A 26,218-nucleotide genomic window follows, 5' to 3' on the forward strand; every position below is an offset into this window, starting at 1 on the left:
ACATAAGATTTTTAGCTAACCGTTCTTAACCCTTGGAGATGCTCTTATTTGACTGTTTTATTGATTTTCTCAATAAAACTTCCTTTTTAGACAAAGTTATGCTAGATCTATATTACCAAAACTATCGAATTTCGTTCTAAAAGCGAATTTTTTTCATATCCGTTTTTAGAAGGTTTTTTGGATTTGCGAGTGGATCGATTATCTTTTAGTGTAGGTTCGTGGTGCAGATCTAATCATTTTAGTTTGCAGTTGAATTCTCACTTGTTTGTTATAATTATAATTTGATTTTTCTATCTGGTGAGAATGTGTAATTATTCTCTCTTTTTGTAAGAGTTGATTTGGATTTATCGACAAAAATCTTCTGAGAATTGCATTTGTGATTGATAGCTCAAACGGAGTTTTTGGAAAAGATGGTGAACACAGAGTAAAAATTTAAATTTATATAATTAAATAAACAATTTGACTCATCTGTTTATGCAATAAATTTGGATGCGCTTAACTAATATCCAACTCGGTTCAAATTATTACCCCATCCTATCTCTTGTCATAATATGTTTGAAAAAGCAAAATCAAAAGAGAAGATATTGCTTAATTGAAAAAATTAAGAAATAATAAATCACGATCTTAACTTAAATCAAGATATATAATACAAATTTAGGATCTGTTTAGGATGGAATTAAACTGCTTTATTATTAAAAAAATAAAAACAGAAATTATGTTATTATAGATTGTTTGGTAATTTTTTATATTAATATTTTTTGAGTTATAATATAAAAACTAATATTTTTAGGTCTGATATTGAAATTCATGATACCTTTTCAGAAAAATTGAAAAATAGCTTTCTGAAAAAAATATGAGGGTTAATTCTTAAATTCATCGAATAATATTTTTAAGCATAAAGCTGGCGTTCCAAACGGATCCTTGGCAAAAAGAAAAGGAGATGAATGCCAAACTGCCGTAGTATTTGAATTCCCAACTGAGGAGAGGAGTGTATCATACAGCAGCCGGAGAGAGGTAAAGTGTAATAATTAATATCATACGTATCTCTGTTGTCGCTACACCGGTTATGTAACTTACACACCGGGTGAAGGTGCGGATCTAGAAAAGAGGCACGAAGGACACGTGTCCTTCTAATTTTTTTTTACATTTTTTCATCATTAAATTTTACAAAATCATGGAAATGCTCTCCCAAAATTTGAAAATATATAAATGTTTTTCGAAAATTTGTTTGGTGTCTTCCTAAGATTTTGTGTGATCCGCCCCTGCCGGGTGTTATGTACTTACTGACTCTGTGTCTGTATAAAAATGCATAAGTTCACTGTCTGAAATGTGTATACATATGTTTAGTTAAATTCTATGGAGTACAAAAAAAATTGGAGTATTGGAGTACAAAGTTGGATAAAATGTAATCTAATCATCTAAATTTCAATTTTTTTTGCCCAATAATATTTGTAAATATTTGACAACCTGCACATCATGTTCTGCAACATAAACATCATAATCAAATGGTAGAATAATTACTATTATAAATCATAGGACTCTATGTTCTGCAATATAACTAATAAGCAGAATAATAATTTTAAAACTTGTTAAAGTTGAAAGATATTAATGATTAATTGACAATTATGTGCAAGACAACTTATAAATGATAGATTATATCAAAATTTGGATAATCAAAGATATTATATAGGATCAAACTAAAAAATTATGATTTGTACTCCAATACTCCAATGTTTTTGTGTACTCCATAGAACTTAACTCTACATATGTTAATATATATTCACAAAATTTACTACTTACTGTATGTTCTTACTGAATGTTGCAACAGATTTCTATTTGTTCAATCCCATCGCTCGTTGAGTTAATTCACTGAACCCTAGCTAGGTTAAATTTCTGGAAAATGTCGTTTCCTCACCAAATGATTGATCAAGTACTTTGTCGCCTACCCGTCAAGCCTCTCCTTCGTTTTCGATGTGTGTCTAAAGGGTGGTGCTCTCTTATTGATAGCAATGCGTTTGTTAAGAAACATCTTGAAACTGCCCTTGAGTGTAATACTGGTTGTGGCCTTATTATTAATGATGATGCTGGAAAGATTTACTTGGCGGATTTTGATTCTTTGGATGACGGGTCTTCGGCTATTGCTGAAATAAGTGATTCACTTAAGAGTATTTTGTCTGGTGCTGAGTTTTTTGGTGCTGCAAAGGGTTTGGTTTGCGTGGCAAAGGAGGAGATGAATGAGATTGTTCTATTTAATCCAGCAACCAGAAAAGCTAGAAAGTTACCTAGTGCCTTACCTGAGTTTCCGCGTTCTTTTCATAGTGTCGAGACTTCCATATGTGGCTTTGGATATGATCATGTTAATGATGACTACAAGGTTGTCAAGATTGCTGAGTGTCAGATTCAGTTTCGGGGCTTTATGGTCATAGTCTACAGCCTCAAATCCAACTCTTGGACACGGGTTAGGAATGTTCCAAGTAATGTTGTTTTTTATTTAAAATGGGGCGTGTTTGCTAGTGGAGCTGTGCATTGGTTGGGAAGTAAGAATCCGGGACATGGCTTAGAGACCATTGTTGGTTTCGATCTTGGGCTCGAACGGTTCACGGAGATCCCTTTTCCTCCTCTCAATAAAAAATATATCACGATGAACTACAGGAGTTTGGGTCCTTTTGGGGAATCCCTCTGTATTCTTGATAACTACCCCGACTTTAGTAGTGATGTGTGGCTGATGAAGGAATATGGGGTGGAAAATCCTTGGTACAGAGCATTTAGATTTAAGCAACCCAGCCCCCTCGAATTTTGGGGTCCCAGACCTCTTGCTCTTTCTAAGAGTCGCAAAAATGTACTCCTAGAGGTGGACCACGCGAAACTTATGTGGTATGACCCGACAAGGAAGACAGTCAAGAAAGTGAGGATTCGTGGGATTCCAAATAGCTTCTATACTTATCTATACACTGAGAGTCTTTTACAGCTTACTGAGGATAAGCCACATCAGAAGCCATCACAAGACAAGCAACCAAAGAAAGAACAAAAGAAAAGGTACTGATTATTATGTCATTTATGTGGGCTGTAGTCTTGCGTTTCTCTGATGTCTATTCTTATGTCATCTTTTTGTACATTGTAGTCATCTATAAATGATGTCGGGTTAATCTTTTATGCGAAACATATTGTAGTACGTATTGTGAAGCCTCTACTTGACAATCACTGTAAGCAAACACTATCATGAATTTGTATGAATTCTAGTATTTGCATGGTTGTGTTGGTTCAGTAATTCAATTAAGATTCTTGTTCTTTGTGCTTAAATTTGGGTACATGTGTTTGCCTGCTTAGGTTTTGATAGTCCATGATTCATTATAGAGGGTTTTTACTTGTATCTTCTAGGTTATTTTAATACAGTAGTACCTAATATTATGGTGCTGATACAATTTCTTTTAGTTTCCTTATGCTTTTTACTTTAAAGTTGTGCACATAAAACTGATATATTCAATTACATGGTTGATGGTTTACATTTTGGTACAAATATCTAGGCTGATACACCTATGCACTTCAATGTCAGTTATTTATCACATTTAATAATGGATGATTAATAGAGGGTGCTATACATATCGTTGCAGGTACTGTGTACTGGAGCCTATAGTAGATAAAATCAATCTTGTATAAATATGTATCGCAGTACATTTTAGGTCTTGCATCTTTTTCCTAGCTCATTGTGGGTTTTATTGTGCCCAAGCCCAACTTTTGATGCATGTGATATCCTGCTCAGTTTTTCATGCTTCATAAATTACTGTGAAGGCTTGTGTCACCTCTGTGCTAGGGGTGGCAATTTCGGATAATGGGTCGGGTTCGTGTCGGGTTGTCTTACCTGGTCCAGTTTTTGGGTCAACCCGAACCCGACCCGAACCCGAAATGGGTCGAAAATCTCAACCCGAACCCGACCTGTTCAGTACCCGATTGACCCGAAAATGACCCATTTTGACCCGAAATTTATTAAAAATTATTTGTTTTAATTATATTTAATTATAATATATTAAAAATATATTAATAATAATTTAATAAGATTATATGTGACAAAAATATTCTTAATATTATATAAATATATCATAAATATATGTAATTTTAAAATATAAATATATATAATTAATATAATATATTTATATATAAATATTTCGGGTCGGGTTCGGGTACACTGGGTCAACCCGAACCCGACCCGAGTTTTTCGGGTAAAAAATTACCCGACCCGAACCCGACCCGAAATGTAAAAACCCCGACCCTAATTCGTATTTTTTCGAGTCAGGTTCGTGTCGGGTTTCGGGTCGTGTCTGATTTTGCCACCCCTACTCTGTGCCATGGCATAAATCATGATAAGAGTTCTTTCTAGTTTCATTGTTCATTTTAGTTACTTTGGAGTTTGGAGTTGCAATGTGAAACTTAAGAATCATTCACACGGTGTGGCTTGCAGTGTACTATTAATTCATATGAAATGACTGTCTCCACTGTAATGTTAAAAGGTCACTTGTCCGTATACTTATTATTATTGAGGTATGTAATTTATATAAGCTCCCTTAGCTAAATTTCCTCCCTGACTCCAAATTTTAGATGCAAATCATGAAATAACGTCTTAGTTACTCTGCACCTCAAGCAAGAAAAGAAGTTAGCATGTTATTTCATATATTGCCTGTTTATTTATATTCTGTATGTGGCTATAAAGAAATTTTGTGCTCTGGAGAAGACATACTCATTTGGGTGTGAATCTAATATAATGAATATAGTAGTTTGTGTTTAGAGCTTATTAGTCACTATTTTTTCTTATTGTCGTTTTGCTTGCTGAGTTGAGATATCCCTTGTTTAATTCAGTTTATAGATATTTCATCCTCGGGGCTAATATCTGCCAACTATTGACCCTATCTCTTGTAGGGATGTTTTTCTTTCCAGAGGATTCAATTTAAAGCTATAAGATATGCGGATGATAAGGAGACGGAGGAGTATGATAAAAAGGTATAATTTTATTTATTATATTTTTATGTTTTCCTGTATTATTGCAAGTTTCTTTCATCTGTTCATTTGCACAGCTTCTCTTTTGCCAACAATATGTGCAACCTTTTACAGAATGTTCACTTCTGAAGTTTTCAAATCACTAAAAGTTTGCCATTAATCAAGGAAAACGAGTAGTTGCAGGTCACTAAAAGTTTGTCATTGATCAATGGAAGTGAATAATTCAGTTAATTATTCCAGTATGAATGTAGTTATCCAAATAATACTTAGAAATGGAACCAAGTGAACTTGTTTGATTGTAAAAATTTCTAAGAACTAGAAATATCTCTGTCTTAAATTTGATCTTTTTACTTGTTAGATGGTTTGGTTATAAGTTGTGTTTCAGGAATGCTTTGGAAAAGGAAGAGAAGCAGAGTACTGGATCTTTTTAGAACGAAGCGAGTTGACCTGAGTGTTGGATATGTTGATGTTCTTGGAATTGTTTATTGCCCTCTTTTTTTCTTGTTCTTTCTGGTTAATTTAGTTGTTGCCAAGTGTTTCAGCAAAACACATACACTTTTAATTTGAGAATCGGGAAGCAACAGATGCTATGATACAGATGTGTTATCTTCTATTACTTTCAATTGCTTGTTTAATTAAAGCTATTGCTGCCTTTATTACACATGTTGAATTCATGAACGCTATCTGTCTGTTGCTCTAGTTCATTGGGCAAAGTTATATGACAGGGTAATGCTACATAATTATATAAGCGAAATACAGAATAAGAAGCCATAAGAGATACCCTACGCTTTGGTTCTGTAGAGATGTGAATAACTCAGAGAAGGGGCCTATAGTGTGACTCTGTAGAAGCCGAAGGGCACTCTTCTTTTCATCAGAACATTCGATGTCGAGTTTTTCAAGTCAAGAAAATATAGGATACCCAGCAGTAAAATCAGGACCATTCATGTGCCATTTCAATAGTAGTATAATCCTATATACAGTCATTCTGGAAAAGAAAATCACGGTGTTTTTTGTGGGGCCAATTTTATTAAAAAATAATTAGAAAAACTAGTTTAATATGGAACCGAAGATTTGTCAAAAATACTAATGAAATGTATTTAAATGTTTATTACAGATGACATCAATAAGTGATTGAGACCGGTTTCTGTTCTAAAAGTCGATGATTAATTTACGCAGCTCATCAAAGTGATTAAATATCTAATTTTTATTAATTATTCGATTAATTTTTATCAATCCAATCTTCGATTAATTATTGTTCCGTGACTTCCCTGGTTAAGTTCGAGTTCCGCTTTTTACAACACTTATTGATACTAATATGGATCAAGACAGAGATTATTAGCAACCTCTTGTCAGATGATTTTTTAATCTTATTGTCAAAAATTACTAGAACATTGAAGTAAATTGAAATAATTAAAATTTTTTTGTCACAGAAATAATTAAAATATTTAATAGTTAATTATGAACAATAAATTTAATAATTGTTAACAATAAATAGTAAATTGGAAAATTGTTCATTAAATTGGAATTTTTAGTGTATCTTTGCGTATACTAACACATGCTAACAACAATTTTTTATTGAGTTGATAGATTTTCATTCATTCTGATATCAGAAAAATCTTCACCCGATAAAACTTTTTAAGCTAAATAAAAGAATGTATTTAATTAATTGTTCCTTTCAAACAAATCAGGTCAATATGCTAGCCAAGGTGATATTTCTTTCTGTCAAAGTGAATAAAAAACATAAATTTGTGTGTGGCAAGTAGACCTGGCAATCGTGTCGTGTCGTGTACTTTCGTGTCGTGTACTTTCACGTTTCGTGTACTGTACTTTCACGTTTCGTGTACTTGGAGGTGAAACCCGTACCCGACCTGTTTCGGATTCGTGTACCTAATCTCAAACCCGTACCCGTTTCGAAACGTGTCGTATACTTTTCGTGTAGTTTTTGTGTACATTTAATATAAATATAATAATTAAATTTAATTAAAATATATTAAAAAAAATACATTTTTTATGTATTATTTAATGAAATATATGCATTTTTATGTATTATATAGTGAAATATATATTAAATCTTTATATATGTATACAATTGTGTACAAATTTGTACATGTATATATATTATATATATAAATATATATATTTTTACACGAACATATACTTATTTTTTTAAAAATATATATATATCGTGTACATTCGTGTACTTTCGTGTATATAAAATGAAAACCCAAACCCGACACTAAATTCAACGTGTATTTTCGTGTTCGTGTACTTTCGTGTTCGTGTACCGAATATTGAAAACCAAACCCGAATTTTTCGTGTCGAGTTCGTGTCGTGTTTTCGTGTCGTGTACCAAATTGCCAGTTCTAGTGGCAAGTGGCAACCGGCAAGTGAAGCATGACAAGAAATATAGGACAAATTATGTGCCACGTAGATTACAACAACTCTAAAAAAAAAAATTGCTGCTATAAATGTTTTCACTTCTGTCTTTCATTTCCCGACCGAGCAGCACAGTGAAGCAAAATTAGGGCACCAAACTCAACTTGGAGAGGTTGTCTGAATTTATCTCTACCATGTTTATGTATCTCTTTACTCCTGTCTTATATCTATCATGTTTCTGTATCTCTTTGCTCATGTCTGAACTTGTATATGTACAACACCACAATGTCTCTTACTCTCTTTATATCTGTTGTTAAATCCACGCTATTTTGTCTAGCTTAGCTTTGATGAGAATTAAATATATAGACTGTTTTTGTATGAAAATCGGAAAAAGAAAATGTACTACTCCGTTGCTAAACATTAACGATTACAAGCTGACTAAATAGATTTACACACTCACAGGTGGTAGAAACATAATAGGAAACTACTAACTATTTCCTAGATCAAATCAACTACTCATTATTAATCCAATATTCTCCCACAATTTCTCTGACTTATCGTCTACTAATAAAACAATTACTGATTATACTAATTTATTTATTCCGAGTTTAGATTATTAGAATATAATTAATTCTAACAAGCTTTACATTTACTCAACTCTATCTAGGCTACATTCATCACTATGGTGCTTCCCTGTGAACTTATTGATGAGGTCCTTTGTCGCCTTCCTGTCAAGTATCTTCTTCGTTTTCGATGCGTGTCTAAAGGATGGTGCTCTCTGATTGATAGCAATGCATTTGTTAAAAAACATCTTAAAAGAGCCCTTGAGTGCAATGCTGGTGGGGGAAGTATTTTTATCAATAGTGGTGGTGATAAATTTTACCTGGCGGATCTTGAGTCTTTGGATGATGATGAGGCTGTTGCTGTCGAAGTAAAGGGCTCACTCAAGACTCGGCTCTCGGGTGCTGTTGTTGTGGGTGCTGCTAATGGTTTGGTTTGTGTGTCCAAAAATATGATGAATCAGATTTTGGTGATCAATCCATCAACCAGAAGGTGGAGAAAGATAGCCAGTGCGCCTGCTGAGTTTCCTCGTTGTTCCTGTTCAACTGAGATTTCCCTTTGTGGCTTTGGATATGATGATGTTAATGATGATTACAAGGTTGTCAAGATTGCAGACTGTCATGATCGTGGCATGATGGTCATTGTCTACAGCCTTAAGACCAATTCTTGGAAATGGATTCAGAATGTTCCTAGGAACGTTGATTTCTGTGGATATTGGGGAATGTTTGCAGGCGGAGCTTTGCATTGGTTAGCAACCAAGGATCCAAATGCCTCTGAGATTGTTGTTGGTTTTGATCTCGCACTTGAACAGTTCAAAGAGATCCCTTATCTTGTTGTTGAAACACCTACTGTCCCTGCCACGGGTGTGGTTTCTGATGGAGGATCCCTTTGGGTTCTGGAATACTACCCCGACAGTCATATGGATATGTGGATGATGAATAACCATTCGGGGATGGAAAATGAAAATCTTTGGTTCAAAGCACTTTCAGTGGAGCAACACTTTGTACTTGGATCTTTTAGCTTGCTGAAACCTGTTGCTTTTTCCAAGAGTGGGGAGAGTGTGCTCCTAGAGGTACACATCTCAGTGGTGGACAGAGCAGAACTTGTGTGGTATGACCTCAAAAGCAAGACAGTCAAGAATGTAAAAATTCAAGGGATTCCACATAACTTTGAATCATATGCGTACACTGAGAGTCTCGTACAGCTCTCCAAGAACAAGTTGCTGCAGAGGCCATCACTAGACAAGCCAGAGAACAAACATCAGGAAAACAGGTAAACAGTATTCTACCCTTTGTATGGTTTGCAGTTGTCTTTGTTTGGCTTTAATCACATTGTTAGCTTTTGGTCTTAGTCTTCTATAAATCACATAGCTCGGAATAGAAGGACATCAATCTTGTCTGCTGAACAAATTGTAGTGGCATAGTTGGTATTGTGAATCCTATATTTGATAAGCATAACAACAAACACGGTCATTTATAAATAGGGAGCATTGTAAATTTTGAGTGTTTGTGTGAGTTTGGTGGTTTAGTGTTGTGGTTCAGACTTTTTACACTGTGCCTAGCTTCGGATATACCTGTATTTTTTTGCTTATTCTTCATGTTTGGTTATTTATCCAAATTCAATCGAAATGAGATCTTTAGATTTTAGAGGCTTATCTGATTTGTCAACTTTTCTAGACTATATTGCCTCTGTGTCTTGTAAATCATGGAGCATAAGACAATTACTTCGAGCATTCCTAGTTTAGTTATTTACTTTTAAGTTGCACATATGAAACCTGGACAATTATTTACATGGTATGATATGATATGAATTTATATATATATGACTGGCTTTAGGCTCTTTACTGTAATGGTACAAAGGTCTCATGTCTGTATACCTCATTTTTCTAATTTCATTAAGGTATGCAAGTAGTTATGGAACTGATTTACCTCTTTTCTGTTGCTAATTATATCAAAATTATGATCTCTATACTAGTAAATTTCTTTGAGCTCTTACAATCATTAATCATTAGTCTACACTCCACATGCGTTTTCTGCTCTGTCTTACAATCAGATAATAATATTTTAGGTAATCTTGTGGGTACTTCGGGAGCTACAGACTTAATTATGCTTGCTTTCTATATTCAAAAATTTAGGATACAACTACTCTGCACTTCAAGCAAAAATAGAAGTTAATATATCCTTTTGTACAGGTTGCCTAGTTTATGGTTTGCTATTTATGACAGTAAGTATTGGATGTGGGTTGTTAAAAATTGTTTGATATAGAGAAGTCATAGTTATATACTCATCTGTGTATTGCTAATGCCAAAGATTGTTTTTGGTTTGATCAATTGTTCTCTGGACTAATGGTATGTATTTTGGCCCGTTGTTGTTTATTGACTTATCTCTTGCAGGGATGATGTTATCTCCAAAGGATTTAAACTGAGCCTATAAAACACCAGGACAAGGGAAAGTTGGATGCCTATGATAACAAGGTAGAAATTTATTAATTTAAAGCTGATGCTAAGAAGTTATGTAGCAATCATGTTTTACTTCTGTAAGTTTGTACGTTTAGTCACCCCGTGGCAACCACCATGTGCTGTTGAATCAATCACTTCTGTAGTAGGAAAATCAGCAAAAGTTTGTCATTATCTGATAAAGTTGAGTAGTTCATGAAGTTATTCGATTGCAACTGAATTATCCAACTAGAATGATATGTACTGAAACCTATAAAGCTTCATTATGTTTAAAATATCTTATTATATAGAAATAATATGTATCATAGCTTTGAATTTGAGGGTTCCCATGGGTTGTGTAACCCGATTAAACTGACCAAGCACAGTCCTAGTTTGGGCCGACCAAATTCATATTCTATAAAACACAGTTACATCGCGTTACAAATAGTCATAAAGAATGAGCCTGTGATCTTTCCCTGACAATTTGTAACTTTGTGTTGCAGGAATGGACCAGGGCAGCAGATAAGTAGAATTATAATCGTGTTTAGAACAGCAAGGAGAATTATAATGTTCTTGTCATATAATAACTCCTCCCCGTTTGTTTGTTAATATTATTGCTGGCAAGTCTTTTAGTGAAACAAGTACACTTTTAGTTTGAGAATTCTGTGCAACATATGTACTAATGAAGATGGTGTCTACCACTGCCACTGCCTTGTTATATTACAAGTATTACTGCCTCAGTGCACTGAGAAGAAAGTTAATTGTGATTAAACTCTCTGCACCCGAATTGATTGGTACAGTAGCATATAACCATTCCAATGGGTGGAAAAAGCTGACTATAGGATCAACTTCTGAATCATTGTCGATTATATTCCACCACATCTTTCCTGAGTGCTGTCGATTATATTCCACCACATCTTCCCTGAGTGCTGTTTATATGAGTGCTGTTTATATTTGACACATCTTTTACCTGCATGTTCAAAAGGTGTGGTTTGAGGCTTGGTGTGGTTTGAGGCTTGGTTATTACTAACATTTTGTAATCTCGGCATTTAATCTTGTTAACTTAGGGGTCATTTGTTAAATCTAATCAAAATTTTCTGAACGGTTGGAATTTTCTGAATGATAACTAATCTGAACAGAAGCGTTGATGTTGTTTGTTAATTATTTTTTGTAAAGTTCTGAATACAAATTTATATTTTCTCACATTTTTTTATATGACATTTTTGACTTATACACGTACTTTCAGGTGGGTTAAGCGATAATAAAAATTATTATTTTTAACTGAAGTGTTTTGTGAATTAAAATTTTGATTGCATATTTTTATTAAAAAAATAATAATAATTTTAGGTCTTCATTCTATAGTGTTTCACTTTATTAAATTAATTAATATATAAATTGTGATGGCAAAATATATATTTTTTTCATTTTAAAATTATCAATAAACAAAAGTTTTGTGTTATCAGTATAAATAAAATTTATTACAAGAAGTTCAGGCAAACTCAAGGTCGTGTCATCCGATATCTGGGCGGTTCAACCAAATTTTGTAACCCCGGTCGTCTAGCTAATTCTCGGTATCGTTCAGATGCAAAAGTTTTTAACAAACAGGCTTAATCGGAGGAAATGCATCATCCAGTTCAGTTTGAAAGGTTCACTCGTTAACAAATGACACTTGGTTTTCTAAAATTCGATGACAATAGTCCATAACTGGTGTGGGTCAGTTTGCTCCAAGTCTTATTAACTTACAGTATTTTAAAATTTGATGACAATAATCATAGCCGATAATGAATCAGATAATTAATCACTTTACAATTGAGTTCCCACGTATTCGCTCTGTTTTTAGATAAATGATCCTTAATTTTTTGATACACAATTTTAAAAATATTAACTGTATGTTGATTTCAGAAAATATAAACAATAACTGTATATTTATAATAATTATTTTCACAATTTTAAATTCTGAATAAAAATATTAAACTGATATCTAACAATTCTAATTATGAGATTAATGCATTTAAAAATATACTTTGTTTATTTGAAAATCAAACTCTATCGTCTCGTAGTACAAGTAAGCGTATGTTTGTGTTTTGGTTCCCCACACACGATCGAAAAGTGCAGTAGTGAAACTAAAGCGACGCATTGGGAGTCGTGCACAAACCAGACACAGGTAACTCCTTGTTCTTCAGTTATGTCTTCGTTGAATTCTTGTACACTTGTAAGTATACTTGTCTAATTTAGCTTTGCATATCTCAGCCCTTTAATTCACTAAACCCTAGCTAGGTTAAACCTCCATTTCCCGAAAATGTCGCTTCCCCAGGATTTAATTGATCTAGTACTATTTCGCCTCCCCGTGAAGCCTCTCCTTCGTTGTCGATGTGTGTGTAAAGGATGGTGCTCTCTTATCGATAGCAATGCTTTCGTTAAGAAGCATCATAAAAGAATGATTGAGTGCAGTACTCGTGGTGTCATTATCAGTGGTTTTGATGGCAAGTTTTACTTGACGGATTTCGAGTCGTTGGACGGAGGTGGTGATGAGGCTGTTGCTGTACCGATGAATGGTCCGGTCAAGAGTATTGTTTCGGGTGCTGAGTTTTTTGGTGCTGCAAATGGATTAGTGTGTTTGTCGAAGAATCAGATGAATGAGCTTTTTATATTGAATCCGTCGACGAGGAAGGCTAGGAAGATACCTAGTGCACCAGCTTATTTTCCGCGTTCTTTTGATAGCTCCGAGATTGGGCTCTGTGGTTTTGGGTATGATCATGTTAATGATGATTACAAGATTGTCAAGATCGGGGAGTGTCATGTTAAGTTTCGTGGCATATTGGTCATAGTTTACAGCCTCAAAACAAATTCGTGGAAACGGATTCAGAATGTTCCTAGTAAAAACACTCAGTTTTTAGGAGATCGGGGCTTATTTGCAAATGGAGCTCTGCATTGGTTTACGATCAGTGGTATAATGGATTTTGCAAACATTGTTAGTTATGATCTTGGGCTTGAAATGTTTAAAGAGATCCCTTTTCCTCCTCACGGGACATTTGGCAGGAGTTTGGTTCCTGTTGAAGAATCCTTTGGGATACTATATAACTACCCCAGTCGTGTGGATGTGTGGCTGATGAATAACTCCGGTGAAGGAAATCTTTGGTCTAAAGTGCTTTCGCTGAAGCAGGCTGGTCCCCTCGGGCCCTTTAGCTTTGTTAGACCTGTTGCTTTTTCCAAGTGTCACAAAAATGTACTTCTGGAGGTGGACAGAGCAAAACTTGTGTGGTACGACATTAAAAGGAAGAGAGTCAAGAATGTTAGGATTCATGGAATTCCAAACAGTTTTGAGTCTTATCTATTCATTGAGAGTCTCTTACAGATCACCAATGATAAGGAGGATAAGCTGCTGCAGAAGCCATCTCAAGACAATCAGGGAAAGAAAGAGCAAAAGAAAAGGTACTAAATGTTCTGTCATTTGTGTGGTGTATGCTTCAATTACATATTAGTTTTTTATGTCACGTTGGCTGGGACATTCTTAATGTGTGCTAGGCATGATGTATTAGGTATCGTATATCCTATAATAAATGAGCATTATGAAGAAAGACATTTATGTGTAGATATAGTAATATGGGAGTAATTACATGCCTGCACGGGTTTGGCAGTTCTCCACTGCAACTGCCTAAAACATTTTCTTGCTCTTTCTTGGATTTCATGTACAGTGTTATGTATTGTCATATTGATTCATCTGACTCTGTTCTAATGGCAAGTTTAAGTGTTGTCCTCGTCTCTTGCAGGGATGGTTTCCTTTCCAAGGGATTTAAACTGAGGCTGTAATATGTGGACAATTAACATCTGAATGAGTAAGCTAACAAGGTAAAACCTTTTTAAAATCTGAATCAGTTGTCAGAAATCTTTTTTTTTTATTTGTTTGTTGTATATTAATTAGTTATTTAGTTGGTTCTTCTGAGGCAACCTTTTTTTTTTTCATTGAAGTATTTACTTTTGTTGGTTTGTGAACCATTAAACGTTTCTTCAATAAAACACTACTAGTACTTCATATAGTGATGAACTGCACACAAATGCATGCAACGTTCAACCTAATTAGTTCGTATTTAAACTTTTTGAACTTGTTTGAGGCTTTCAAAAATAAATAAAAAAACAATGTTCAGAGTATTAATAATTACTCCTGCTGTCCCTAAATACATGTCTATTATGATTTTTGACTAGTCAAATTGGCTATAGTTTGACTAAAATTTATATTTATTATATAATTGGAAAAAAATAAAAAAAATCATACCACTGAAAAGTAGATCTAGTCTATTTCAATCTATAACTTTCAGTTTCTCAAAATAACGATTGAATACTTTTTAATGTTTAGTCAAAGATTGGTCAATTCGACTTCTAGAAGATTAAATGGACATGTAATTAGGGACCGAGGGAAAATAATCAATTAGCAATAGTTCTATCATAATTTTGAGGTTGTTGCCTGAGAAGATACATTGTGTATAACTTTGTATTTCAGGAATGCATTTGCGATGGTAGAGGAGTTGAGCTGTTTCTATATTTTGGAACAGAAGGGAGCTGACCTGAGCGATGGATATATTTGATGTTTGTCATTGCTTATTGCTCCATCCCCTTTTGTTTGTTAACTTTGTTGTTGGTAAGTGTTTTAGTGAAACAAGTACACTTTTAGTTTAAGAATTTGGATCTGAATGCTTTGTTTAAGATGTTGTCTATTATTTCCAGTATTGGATTGTTTAATTAAAAGGATTATCGTCTTTATTATATATATAATATATGTTGAATTTGGATATAGAGCTGCCTTTGCATATCCACAAGGGTTATTTGTGTGTTGCTCTTATTTCTTAGACCATGTTATGTAGAGGTTATGGTAATAATTCAGTCAGTGCACTGATAAAGCAGTGATCAAACTCTCCACAATTGAATTGCACAAACAAATTACATAACAGTTTCTTAGACCAAGTGCAACGTGGAGTACGGAAATGACTTGAATTATTGTCAATTTTGTTCTATGATATCTCCCGTGGATGGGGAGTTTTCTCTAAGTCAGCAGTGGATCCTAGATACAGGAGACCCCTTTTACAGAGATTTGATATATCTTATGATGGTACTGATTCGTCTTCTCCCCCTGTAAAACAAATATTTAGTTCTCCAAATCATTTATATAGGAAAGAGATAAAGGTCATGAGGCATTTATGTTGTGCGCCAAAGTGTTTTGAGTGAAGGAGAGAAGAACGGAAGAGATGATTAGTTAATGAATTTTTATGCTGAGCTTTTTGATATGGAGGAGAGTTTATAAATGTAATAAAAAGTGTTATACGAGACAATCTTCCTCGGTCATCCCAGAAATGGGACGAAAACTTTTGGGGAAGATTGGAGTAAGAATTTTCTCCTTCATTTCAGACTCGAGAGAATAGTGTTTGGTTTAAATTTTGTCATGTGGTTGAAAATATTTAAAATGCAAGACAGTAAAGTATGGGGATTATTTTTTACTTTTCTTATAATTTAGTCTTACATGTTATGGATGAGTATTTGTCTAAATACTTTTTTGATGAGTTACAGTCGAACTCAGAGCGTGTGTTGAATGTATTTATTTTGAGTTTTAAGAAAAGGACACACATTTTTTTTGTCATAAGACTTTCACGTTAGTGAATTATACTGAAAAAAAAATTTTATCTAACCAAAAGATGTTGAAAAGTCCCACAAGAAATTAGATTAAGTTTTTGATGTCCGAAAAAACACTCGAAAAAAAGAGCAAAATTCGCGGAACTACGAAGAAAAGAGGATTTTAATTCAAAAAAGTGTACGGACTAAGCAAAGATCATATAAAATGGACGCTAGAATTTTGTTTTAAAAATTCTAAATTTATTAAAAATTGTTGAGTAATATTTGAATAATATTTTATCGATTATAATGAGAGAAAATAATCAAAAAAATCTCCAATTTTTTACGACTGGATTAATCGATTAATTTTTTAATTTACAATTTTGCAACCGCCGGCCCGAGTTTTCAGGGTGATAACATCAATGTCAAAGCTACGGTTGCAATAACGAAAGGACCAATCAATCAATTAAAATCCCACGAACCCGGAGAAGTTTTTATTTTTTTGACACGAACCCGGGAAGTTACAGTACTTCTCAAAACTCAACACAATAAAATTTCAATTAAAATATTAAATTATCTATTTAAGCTAAACTACCCCATAAGTATACAGCAACTCGTAACCTAATTTTGAAGTCGGAACTCTACAACAGCGGACACAAGTAAGTTTCTCAAAATCCCTTCTCTTGTCTTCACAATCGCACGTATGTATAATGTCTGAATGTGTGTATATATCTTTGTCTTCGTGTGTATCTTTATTAAGATTCATCAGTTTGTGTTTGTAATATTGTGCTAGCTTATAAAACATAAGTACTTCAAGATTTTGCATGTTTAATGAAATTGATCATCAATCATTTATCACTCTGTGTTCATATTTTCATACTGCTTTGTTTACCTACTTATTGCAGATTTGTATTATTCAAAAGAATCAAAACTATATATCTCTGAAACCCTAGGCTACATTTCTTGAAATGGCGCTTATTCAAGATTTGATCGGTGAAGTTCTGTGTCGTGTACCCGTTAAGCCGCTTCTTCGCTTTAGATGCGTGTCTAAAGATTGGTGCTCGCTTATTGATAGCAATGTGTTTGCTAAGAAACATATTAGAACTGCTCTTGAGTTTGGTACTGGTGGTGGTCTTATTGTTAATGATGAGGCTGGAAGGTGTTACGTGGTGGATTCCGAGGGTGTTGATGTTGGGAGTGATGAAGCTGTTGCGGTAGGAATAAAGGATCCGCTGATGTCTCTTATCCATGGTGCTGAAGTTCTTGGGGCTGCAAATGGATTATGTTGTGTGGCAAAAAGTGAGATGAGTAATATTTTACTATTTAATCCAATGACCAGGAAGGGTAGGGAGATATTAGTTGTCCCTGCTCCCATTTGTGGCTTTGGATATGATCCTGTTAATGATGACTACAAGGTTGTCAAGATTGCAGAAGGTAAGACGCAGTTTTTTGTCTTTGTTTACAGCCTCAAAACCAATTCTTGGAAGCGGGTTCTGAATGTTCCAAGTAAGGTTAGTTTCCTTTCGAAATGGGGTGTGTTTGCTGGTGGAGCTCTGTATTGGTTGGCGAGTAAGAATCCAGGGAAGGGCTTAGATACCATAGTTAGTTTTGATCTCGGACTTGAACAGTTCAAGGGGGTTCCTCTTCCCCCCGCTGATAATAAAATTGTCAACACCAATAGTAGGTTTATGGTTCCTGTTGGAGAATTGCTTTGTATCTTTGATAGCTATCCCAATCATAGTATTGACGTGTGGCTGATGAATAAAAACGGGTCAGAAAATCCATGGTACAAAGCATTCACTGTGAAGCAACCCAGACGGCACGGTTCTGAGTTTCTTAGGCCTCTTGCTTTTTCCAAGAGTCAGACAGTTTTACTTCTGCAGGTGGGCAACACAAAACTTATGTGGTATGACCTTGAAAAGAAGACGTTCAAGAATGTTGGGATTCGTGGTATTCGGATGAACTTTTATGCTTACCTATACAATGAGAGTCTCTTACAGCTCGCCGAGGATAAGCCACCCCAGAAGCCATTGCAAGACAAGACAATTCAGAAGCCATCTCAAGACGAGCAACAGAAGAAACAGCAGAAGAAAAGGTACAGAATGTTTTTGTGACACATGAAACTATTTCCTTAATTTCCCTATTATTTCGGATTTTGATTTCCACAGTTTTGGTTCTACATATATTCACTTCAAAGGCACTTACAAATGAAGTTGGCTGGAACAATAATATCGAGTGCTTGACATAATGTAGTAGGTGCTCTGAAGCCTATACTTGATAAGCAGGCTAAACAAAACCAATCTTGTACAAGTATATACTGGAGTACATTTTAAATGTTTCCATAGATTTGGTGGTTCAGTACTGTGGCTAGGTTTTCTTTTTCCATCTCAATTTGGGTTTATGGTACCTTACTGTAGATGTATGTGATTTTCTAAACAATTTTCCTTGTTCAATAAAATATAGAGTAGGTTGTTGTTTGTCACCTTAGTCTAGTGGTATGGATCATGATACAATTTCTTTCTAGTGAAGCTGTACACATGAAACTTGAATAATCATTATGCTGTCATGCGACTGACTTTACTGTAATGTTACAAATATCACCTGTCTTTATGCTACAATTTGCTTTGTTCTTTGAGTTATACAAGTTATGGAAGTGATTAACATCTTTCTTGCTTACCTTTATTAGAATTATGCTCTCTTCACTATAAATATTTATGGTGTTTATATTCATTTATTTTTTAGTCCGGGTTGTGTGTCAAGGTGATCTATCTTACAAGTGAGACAATCAGATGATAATGTTTTTGGTATTGAGAGAGCTCCTATCTCAGTTAGACTCTTTCTCTTTCCCTGCCTCTGGCCCCAAATTCTTAGATGTCTTCTTACTCTGCACCTGTAGCCATTAGAAGAAAACATTTTTTTTTATGTCATCTGGTTTATTCATTTATTATTTTGCTGTTTTTAAGAGTTCTTTTGTTGACTGATATTAAATAAAATTATGAAAACTCTGAATTATATATATATATATATATATAAAGAGAGAGTTAAGTAACTACATCTACAGCAAAAGATTATAATGAGACTGAGCTTCAATCAATTGGAAAAATAAAAAAATTGCTGCCTACCTCTACATTTCTACTGCAGTAATTATAATTACAGTAGTTTCAATTGCGATAGCATGATCATGACCTATTGTGGATGATATTTGACAAGAACTTACCCATCACTTGGAATGCTATCTTCTTTTTGTCGATTTCTTGCTGTTTTGATATAAATTCTGTTAAAATTTTGCTCCCAGGACTAATGCTTTTTTGTTGCTAGTATATTGACGAATTTTTTGACCTTGTCTCTTGCAGGGATGGTTTTCTTTCCAAGGGATTCAATTTGAGGCTCTAAGATACCTGGAGGTAGATATATTTTTCTAAATCTAAATATATTGCCGTACATTTTTTTTTATTTTTTTTGCCATTTTGATAATATCACCTCTTTCTGTTAAAGTTTTCGCTTCATTTAAATGCAAAATTAAAAAGTCTGCATCTCAAGTCCAATCGTGTTACCTGATAAGATGGTTTATTATTACTTTGTAATGCATGAATGTATCAGATATGGGAGATAAGCAGACCTGTAGATCTTTTGGAGCAGAAGAGAGTTGACCCAGGGGGCAGATATATTGATGTGCTTGGCATAATTTATTGTCCCCTGTGCTTTTGTTTATTGTTTATTTAAACAAAACACTGTTAGAATTTTTGAATCAGGAAGTAACTGATGTTTATATCTGATGTTATCTTCTGTTAGACTAATATTTCTGCTGGTTTGTTTGTTGAAAACAATTACTCCCATTGGTATATATTTTGAATATGGACAGAGTTATGTTGTTCATCTAAGAGAGTTCATTCCAATTTGGTGGGCAAAGTTATATAACAGCGTTATGCTGTGTAATTTAGTGCACTTTAACGTATGGAAAAACTCTCTGGGAATTTGTAGGGTTTTAATTCGAGACCATTGTTGATTTTGATTTGAAATCATGTATTTGGCCCCTACAATCCTTTCTTAAGCAGGAGGTAAAAAGTAGTAGCAATCAGAAGATGTCTCAACTCAGCAAGTTAAACGGCATTATGAAAATTAGAGCATTACAAGTTATAGAGGCTGCTCTCTTTACAATAATAGATATGCACCACCAGAGGCCTAACCAATGTATCAACAGTGGCTTTACTTAAAACCTCTGAATTTTCGAAAAGAATATAATTTTTGTATGATAATCTTTTAAAAAAAACAATATTGTTAATAATAAATTTCAGTTTTAATCCCACTGAAAAACTGTGCTTATAGTAATAGATTTAATTTGACACTAGTGCTTGCACCTTTAGAAAGTTATACGGATTCAAGACAAGACAGGATTCAAAATAAAAGAAAATACTACTAACAAACTTCTCAGCTTGCATTAAGTACTGAAGAAGTAAGCCATTATCACATTTATAAGTTGAGATGTGAGAAGAGAGTTTAACAAAGGTTGGAGCATCCAAAGTAGCCACAAGATAATCATCTTAAGATAGAGCAGACCACACCAAGGGAGACTAAGTCATTCTGATTTTAACAACTATATAAAACTGTTCAACAGTAAGGAGAACGTTATGCTGATAAAGCTGTAAATCAGTAATTCTGAGGACTCCCTTTTAGTAATCAGTAAATCATATGCGAGGCCTTTTAGGTCCTGCTTCTTGAGCTTCAAATGACTCCCTTTTCCCCAACATGCAACTCATGTTCTGCGTAGGCTGTTGCCATGGCTGCTGTTGCTCCTGAACATTGTTGTTGATTTGCCTCGCTTCCTCCAATATATTATCTGACCAAGAACCAGCAGCATCAAGAAAACCCTCCAAGTCCAAAGATACATCACTGTTGGGCAGTGGGGGCTCCATCATCAGCACATTGTCAATATCTGTCCAGAAATCAGCACCAAACATATCATCTAAGTCAAAATATAATTCGTCTTGAGAGCCTCCGTTGAAATCTGATAATACTGTCCCTGGGTTTTGAAAACCCTCAACCGTAGGTATCACAGCTGGTTGGGCGGCTTCTTCATTGTTGAGTCTCTGATCATCGTTGAGTACTTGTAATCTCTGACCCTCTTGTTCTTCAACAGTGGTAATCCCCCATGCATTATGATATAGTGGCATGCCTTGGTTTAGGATTGACCTATCGCAGCAAAAGGCATTCATCGGGGCCAGCAGATTCTGATAGATCACCTCATTACTCTCTCCATGAAATCTCTGATTCTCATAACTCAATCCAGAACCATGAATATTAGAGGCCACCTCCTTTCCTGAATCGCGGAAACTATCAACCAACACTGCTTTTTCCCTCTCATCCTCAGTAGTACGAGTAGTCGCTGATTTCTTGCTTGCTTTAGACTTAGTACTGCCACGTCTTGCAGAAACATCTGTGGTGCTTATAACCTTGGCAGTTTTTGACATATCAAGAGTAATCCGACAAACCACATAATCATCATTCCCCTTGAGAAGAAACTCGTGCATATTCCAATAGTACTCCTTAACTCCATTATTCTCCAATCCATGAGTATCATTAATCTGAAAAACCAACATCCTCCTCTCCCCAATAGGCCGATTATCACCATCCATGATCGTCTTACGACCTGTTTCAACATGCCACGTACCACAACCCGCTCTCCGGACGTAGTGTCCTTCATTACCCTCACCCGATGATGAGTCCTTATCTGCCATCCTTGTCAAACGAGTAAACACATGAACAGATTTTTGATGACCAGAAGTTACCCATGCAGTGGAGGAGTCATCGAAAATCTCCCATGGAGTGGCGTTGGGACCGTAGATGTCCTTGTCCTGGATGAAATCCCAAGAAAGTGTCCCCTGAATCTTGGGTTTCAAGTAATTCTCCAAGAGCTGTTTGTCAGTGGGGCAAAACTTAAAACCTGTGGGAAGCTTCAAGGCCATGATTGATTTATGATGCTGGAAAGTGAAAGCTTAAGAGATGGATCGACTAGTGTTAAAACTTGTGGAGGCTGTAATGAATAAAAACGTGGTGAATATGACATGAAAAGGGGTATATATAGGCTGCAGTTTGAAGCACACGAAAGCAGGAAAGATTCTCGGAGGATTTACTATATTACCGCCACCGATCGACTTGGAGGATTTTGTATATGGCTTTAGAGTTTAGATATGAACATGTTATTGACGATTGCAAGGCTTTTAGATTGCAGTGTGTCCAGTTTAGTACGTAGTAGTAACTGTTTTTTCTATCAAAACGGGCGTGTTGGTAGTACTACTGCTGCATTTGGTTTGTGTTTAAGAATTCTAGTTCTAGTGATGATTTTGAAACCCACATTAGTTTTGATCCCTCTTCTCGTATTCATGCACCAATGCCACGTGTGTCTTTGACTTTGAATAAAAGAGTTCTTGTCAAACTGGGTTTTTTTTGAGAAAAAATAATAATTCAAACTGGGTTGATATATTTATACCATATTTGGGATATTTCCGATTATAGTAAAATCGTCAATATTTTAATTCAGCAAAAAAAAAATTTTAAAAATAATTTTAAGTAGGTGGTCAAAAACACCTGCAATTGTGTGGAAAAAGTCTTGGTATTTTATAATAAGGACCAGGGAGTACCTAATTATCATAATTTCGACAAGTTTATAATTTTTATTTTTAAATATTATTTAAAGATATCCGGCTGAAACCCGAAAAAATCCGATGGATTGGATATGAGTTTTACATTTTTAACCTAAACCCCCGATCCGACCGAAATATTACGGTTTGTATATGAATTTCATGAAACCTAACCCGATCCCCGATCCGAGATCCGACCCGATTGTCATCTCTGTCACTGTCACCGGTACACAGGGAAGATTAATACAGTTTTCAGGAAATAAAATGGTACTGTGCCGGAAAAGAACCGTCTATTAATCTCCCACCCACGGCACTGGTTCGGTACACTGGGAAGATTAATAGACAGTTTTCAGGAAAATAAATCGGTACTGTGCCCTAATGCACGTTAGTCTTCGATCACACATTCACAGGTAACTTCTTGTTCTTTCTCTCCGGTCTTTTTATCTGTACATTGTAGTTATGAAGTACTTGTTGACTCCGCATTACTCGAATATCTTTCTGTTTTTGTGAAAAATTATATATCATTTGTGGGAAATACTTGTTGCAGATCTGTATGTGATCAATTCCATTGAGCCCTTGTGCCACATTCCTAAAAAATGAGGATTTCTCACGACTTACTAGAAGAAATACTCTGTCGCCTTCCAGTCAAGCATCTTCTTCGTTGTCGATGTGTTGCTAAAGGCTGGTGCTCTCTTATTGATAGCAATGCATTTGTTAAAAAGCATCTCAAAAATACCCTTGACTGCAATGCTAGTGGTGTGCATGTTATCAATGGGTTTGATGGAAGGTTTTGGGTGGTGGAATCTGATGATGGTTCTACTTCTGTTGTTGAAATAGATGATCCGATCAAGATGCTTCTTAGCGATTCTGAATATTGTATTGCTGCAAATGCCTTACTTTGTGTGTTTAAATCTCAGATGAATGATATATTTCTGTTTAATCCATCAACCAGGAAGGTTAGGAAGTTACCAAGTGCCCCACCTGAGTTTCCGCGTGGTTTTAATGGTACGGAGGATTGTGTTTGTGGCTTTGGATATGATCATGTTAATGATGATTATAAGGTTGTGAAGATTGTACAGAGTTTTGTTCAATCTGGTGGCACTATGGTCGTAGTTTACAGCCTGAAAACCAATTCTTGGAAACAAATTCAGAATGTTCCTAGTAAATATTTTTTAACAATATGGGGCATATTTGGTAATGGAGCTCTTTATTGGTTTTTGGTCAAGGATTTAGCGTATGGCTTTGAAACCATTGTTGGTTTTGATCTTGGGCTTGAACAGTTCAAGGAGGTCCCTTTTCCTCCTGTCAATAAAAACTATATCATGGAAAATAAGAGGGGTTTGTTTACACCACCTGCTGGAGAATCCCTTTGTTTACTTGATACCTACTCCGACCTTAGTGTGGATGTCTGGCTGATGAATAACTATGGGGAGAAAAATACTTGGTACAAAGCATTTTCAGTGAAGCAATTGTGCCCACTCGCTTTCGGAATTCTGAGGCCCCTTGCTTTTTCCAAGAGTCACAAAGATGTACTTTTAGAGTTGGACTGCCAAAAACTTGTCTGGTATAACATTGAAAGGAAGACAGTCAAAAGTGTCAGGCTTCCAAGGATTCTGGTGAAGTTTGATTCACATTTCTGCACTGAGAGTCTGTTACAGCTCACTGAGGATAAGTCGCTTCAGAGGCCATCACCAGACAAGCAGAAGAAACAGCAAAAGAAAAGGTAAAAATTTCGTTAGTTGTGTGGCTAGTTGAGTTTTCATCTGGCATATATCACTGAGTTATGATTTCGAACATCTTTGTCATGTGTAACTAATGTTGGCTGGAAAAGTAATGTTGTATGCTAAACCCTTTGTAGTAGGTGCTGTATAGCCTCTACTCTATTGTTAGTATAAACAAAAACAATCAAGTATGAATTATTAATTACTATGGCGGCTTGTGTAGTTTGTCCTCTTTTCAATTCGAGACCATATAAATTTGTTGCTAGTTTCCTATTTTTTAGTTGCCTTGGGGTTATGCACATAAAACTAGGATAATCATATGCACGGTATTGTGTAAAATTAAAATATATATGACTCTCCTATTGCTATATAACAAAGATTACATGTCAGGACTTTGGTTGGTTTCTCCATTGAGCTGCGTAAGGAGTTATGGAAGTGATAAGTTTCTTTTGTATCGTTGTTCTTCGTCAAAATGATGTCCACTGTACTTCTGAATCTTACATATATAGTTCTCTAAGTCATATATTTGTAGTTTGGAAGTATTTCTGCTCTATCTTCCAATTCAGATTATCAGATGATAGTGGTCTAGGTACTTAAAAAAACTTCAACTTTAGTTAAAAAAATTCCCTGCCTTGAACAGTTAAACTACTTGAATGCAACGATGACTTCCTCACTCTGTATCTCAAGCAAGAAGACAATTTAACATTTAATATGATTGCATACCTGTTATTATAAAGAGAGTGTTTAGAACTTGCATTTAACATGGTCTTCTCTTATTGTTGTTTTGCTTACTAGCTGATACACCTTTTGTTTAATTGACGTTGATTGATAATGCATGTTGGGCTAAGTTTCCTCTACTGTTATAGTTATGCCGTTTATTGACCTTATCTCCTGTAGGGATGATTATCTATCCCGAGGGTTCAATCTGAGGCTATAAAATATCTGCACAATAAAAAAGATGGATGAGTAAGATAACGAGGTAAATATTTTTGTACTTAAAAAGCTGTTGCCAGGTTTTTTTTTGCTGCATCAAAATTTAATATTGTTACCTGATACGACGTTTTGATTATCAATTTACATTCAGGAATGCATCCGAGATGGAAGAGAAGGAGAGTACTGGCTCTTTTGGAAATGACCTGGGTGGTGGATATTATTGTCTCTGGCACTGTTTGTTGCTTTGCTCTTCCTAATTTTGTTGCTCCATATAGTTTGAGAAATGTGCAACAGATGCTATGATTCAGATGTTATTCCAGATTACTCTTACCTGCTTTTGTTTAATTTAAATGATTATTGCATTTGGTATATCTGTCAAGCTGAAATATATGATCGTATTTGTTTAGCTATTTGGATGCTGCTCAAGTTCTGCAGGCAAAGTTATATGGCATGGTGAATGGTAATTCCACATAATCTTGTGCAATAACAAGGTAGTGCCATAAACTCATAATTTGCAAAAAAAATGAGGAAATATCATGTTTATCTAGCAGGCATAACTTTTGAGTTTTGAACCGTTCCTTTTGAGAATATTATTATCATCCTCTCCTTTGGGACAGAGGAATACAGTAAGTGGAGTCACAGAACAAAAAATTACCAGTCCAACTGAATTATTAAGTTTTTGAATTAGCAGTCTTTCTTATCTTCCACGGTTGGATATGGTTGACATCATCTTTCGTTAAGTTATTTGCTGAAACAAATTCGATAGGTGCGTTTCCTTTTCACACTTTATATGTCAAGCGGAGGCATATTGTCTCTCCTCTGGGTTTCGGACACCAGATCCCCTGATTTGTCTTCTGTATAACATTAGTCTCGGAACAAAAGTTCATTCAAGTTGAATTAAGAAGTACTCTCTCCGTCCCCTTTGTCACATTTGGTTTTGTGCGGTGTTTGATTAAAATTTATTA

At 35.0% G+C, this 26,218-nt stretch overlaps 5 protein-coding genes across 8 annotated transcripts; all 5 read left to right on the top strand.

Annotated features, from left to right (window-relative positions):
* Window positions 1-903: 903 nt before the first annotated feature.
* LOC108195329 (F-box protein CPR1) lies at window positions 904-5,586 on the top strand. Of its 3 annotated transcripts, XM_064086014.1 has the most exons (4): window positions 904-1,014; window positions 1,829-3,036; window positions 4,912-4,992; window positions 5,375-5,586. In XM_064086014.1, the coding sequence occupies exons 2-3, from the start codon at window positions 1,901-1,903 to the stop codon at window positions 4,949-4,951; spliced, it is 1,176 nt and encodes a 391-aa protein (XP_063942084.1). In that variant the 5' UTR covers window positions 904-1,014; window positions 1,829-1,900; the 3' UTR covers window positions 4,952-4,992; window positions 5,375-5,586. The 3 variants fall into 3 exon arrangements, with proteins under 3 accessions (XP_063942084.1, XP_017217790.1, XP_017217782.1); XM_017362301.2 differs by lacking the exon at window positions 904-1,014 and having other exon boundaries at window positions 1,768-3,036; window positions 5,364-5,586; XM_017362293.2 differs by lacking the exon at window positions 904-1,014 and having other exon boundaries at window positions 1,768-3,036.
* Window positions 5,587-7,452: 1,866 nt separating this feature from the next.
* On the top strand, window positions 7,453-11,130 carry LOC108199823 (F-box protein CPR1). Its single transcript, XM_017367818.2, has 4 exons — window positions 7,453-7,537; window positions 8,033-9,198; window positions 10,319-10,399; window positions 10,864-11,130. Exons 2-3 carry the CDS (start codon window positions 8,048-8,050, stop codon window positions 10,356-10,358), a joined length of 1,191 nt encoding a protein of 396 aa, XP_017223307.1. The 5' UTR covers window positions 7,453-7,537; window positions 8,033-8,047; the 3' UTR covers window positions 10,359-10,399; window positions 10,864-11,130.
* Window positions 11,131-12,420: 1,290 nt separating this feature from the next.
* Window positions 12,421-15,149, top strand: LOC108210828 (F-box protein CPR1). 2 transcript variants are annotated; one of them, XM_017382260.2, is made up of 4 exons: window positions 12,421-12,524; window positions 12,611-13,792; window positions 14,131-14,209; window positions 14,859-15,149. In XM_017382260.2, exons 2-3 carry the CDS (start codon window positions 12,660-12,662, stop codon window positions 14,168-14,170), a joined length of 1,173 nt encoding a protein of 390 aa, XP_017237749.1. In that variant the 5' UTR covers window positions 12,421-12,524; window positions 12,611-12,659; the 3' UTR covers window positions 14,171-14,209; window positions 14,859-15,149. The 2 variants fall into 2 exon arrangements, with proteins under 2 accessions (XP_017237749.1, XP_063942085.1); XM_064086015.1 differs by having other exon boundaries at window positions 12,447-12,524; window positions 12,634-13,792.
* A 1,310-nt stretch (window positions 15,150-16,459) lies between these two features.
* Window positions 16,460-19,837, top strand: LOC108211117 (F-box protein CPR1). Its single transcript, XM_017382631.2, has 4 exons — window positions 16,460-16,620; window positions 16,867-18,056; window positions 19,315-19,365; window positions 19,562-19,837. The coding sequence occupies exons 2-3, from the start codon at window positions 16,930-16,932 to the stop codon at window positions 19,352-19,354; spliced, it is 1,167 nt and encodes a 388-aa protein (XP_017238120.1). The 5' UTR covers window positions 16,460-16,620; window positions 16,867-16,929; the 3' UTR covers window positions 19,355-19,365; window positions 19,562-19,837.
* A 2,908-nt stretch (window positions 19,838-22,745) lies between these two features.
* LOC108197697 (F-box protein CPR1) lies at window positions 22,746-25,696 on the top strand. The gene is made up of 4 exons (XM_017365387.2): window positions 22,746-23,009; window positions 23,147-24,322; window positions 25,218-25,299; window positions 25,405-25,696. Exons 2-3 carry the CDS (start codon window positions 23,196-23,198, stop codon window positions 25,255-25,257), a joined length of 1,167 nt encoding a protein of 388 aa, XP_017220876.1. The 5' UTR covers window positions 22,746-23,009; window positions 23,147-23,195; the 3' UTR covers window positions 25,258-25,299; window positions 25,405-25,696.
* The last annotated feature ends 522 nt before the right edge of the window (window positions 25,697-26,218 follow it).

Source organism: Daucus carota, chromosome 1, assembly GCF_001625215.2.
Source record: "Daucus carota subsp. sativus chromosome 1, DH1 v3.0, whole genome shotgun sequence".
NCBI classification, from domain to species: domain Eukaryota; kingdom Viridiplantae; phylum Streptophyta; class Magnoliopsida; order Apiales; family Apiaceae; genus Daucus; species Daucus carota.

Excerpts from the sequence above, each read along its gene's own strand:
- LOC108199823 (XM_017367818.2), top strand. The coding sequence starts at position 8,048 with ATGGTGCTTCCCTGTGAACTTATTGATGAGGTCCTTTGTCGCCTTCCT. Across the intron at positions 9,199-10,318 it reads AACAAACATCAGGAAAACAG|GGATGATGTTATCTCCAAAG; the intron begins GTAAACAGTATT and ends TATCTCTTGCAG.
- LOC108211117 (XM_017382631.2), top strand. The coding sequence starts at position 16,930 with ATGGCGCTTATTCAAGATTTGATCGGTGAAGTTCTGTGTCGTGTACCC. Across the intron at positions 18,057-19,314 it reads AAGAAACAGCAGAAGAAAAG|GGATGGTTTTCTTTCCAAGG; the intron begins GTACAGAATGTT and ends TGTCTCTTGCAG.
- LOC108210828 (XM_017382260.2), top strand. The coding sequence starts at position 12,660 with ATGTCGCTTCCCCAGGATTTAATTGATCTAGTACTATTTCGCCTCCCC. Across the intron at positions 13,793-14,130 it reads AAGAAAGAGCAAAAGAAAAG|GGATGGTTTCCTTTCCAAGG; the intron begins GTACTAAATGTT and ends CGTCTCTTGCAG.
- LOC108195329 (XM_064086014.1), top strand. The coding sequence starts at position 1,901 with ATGTCGTTTCCTCACCAAATGATTGATCAAGTACTTTGTCGCCTACCC. Across the intron at positions 3,037-4,911 it reads AAGAAAGAACAAAAGAAAAG|GGATGTTTTTCTTTCCAGAG; the intron begins GTACTGATTATT and ends TATCTCTTGTAG.
- LOC108197697 (XM_017365387.2), top strand. The coding sequence starts at position 23,196 with ATGAGGATTTCTCACGACTTACTAGAAGAAATACTCTGTCGCCTTCCA. Across the intron at positions 24,323-25,217 it reads AAGAAACAGCAAAAGAAAAG|GGATGATTATCTATCCCGAG; the intron begins GTAAAAATTTCG and ends TATCTCCTGTAG.